This window comes from Trypanosoma theileri (genome assembly GCF_002087225.1).
Source record: "Trypanosoma theileri isolate Edinburgh chromosome Unknown TM35_Tth_43_V1, whole genome shotgun sequence".
Taxonomy (NCBI): domain Eukaryota; phylum Euglenozoa; class Kinetoplastea; order Trypanosomatida; family Trypanosomatidae; genus Trypanosoma; species Trypanosoma theileri.
This window is the reverse complement of record NW_021639885.1, coordinates 10,678-11,183: the sequence shown is the minus strand read 5'-3', so window position 1 is coordinate 11,183 and position 506 is coordinate 10,678. Positions and strand designations below refer to the sequence as shown.

The window sequence follows — 506 nt, the reverse complement described above, 5'->3', positions numbered from 1 at the left end:
CGAGTTCCCTTCTCTCTTACCCGTGAAGAATTACTTTATTTGCCAAAGTGGAAAAAGCATTTTGATCATGATCCTAATCTTGATGTACCCGATCTTAATCGATTTAACAGAACCCGTGAGGTGTACCTTCGTATGGCCCAAGTAATGCTTGCGGGTGGGGAACGTGATAGTTTTCAACACTTTTACACTAAACTGGAGGAAGCCATGTTGTCTACACCGACACCAGTGCCAGAACCACCAAACCCACATCTTGTAAGACGTCCACAGTGGTCTCCCTATGAGCACTGTAAATCTGTGCATCATTCACCATGGCGAGTAGAGAATAATGGTCGAGCCATGGCCCTTGGTCCATCTAATACGACTGAAGATGAAATGCAAAGTCGTTTCTTTTCTAATGATCAATTCTTGGTGCATGCCGCGAAGGAGGTTTTACGAGTTGTACTACAAGAACACCGTCGTGCTCATCCTGATGCATGTAGTAGAGGAGATAATGAAGCCTTTTTTGA

The 506-nt window shown here is 44.3% G+C and overlaps 1 protein-coding gene across 1 annotated transcript; it reads left to right on the top strand.

The window, feature by feature from the left end:
* Nucleotides 1-39: 39 nt before the first annotated feature.
* On the top strand, nucleotides 40-504 carry TM35_000431010 (uncharacterized protein; the record flags this gene model as incomplete). The annotated part of the gene is made up of 1 exon (XM_029030000.1): nucleotides 40-504. A coding segment is annotated over one exon (465 nt), but the record flags the coding sequence as incomplete, so codon positions are not given.
* Nucleotides 505-506: the final 2 nt, after the last annotated feature.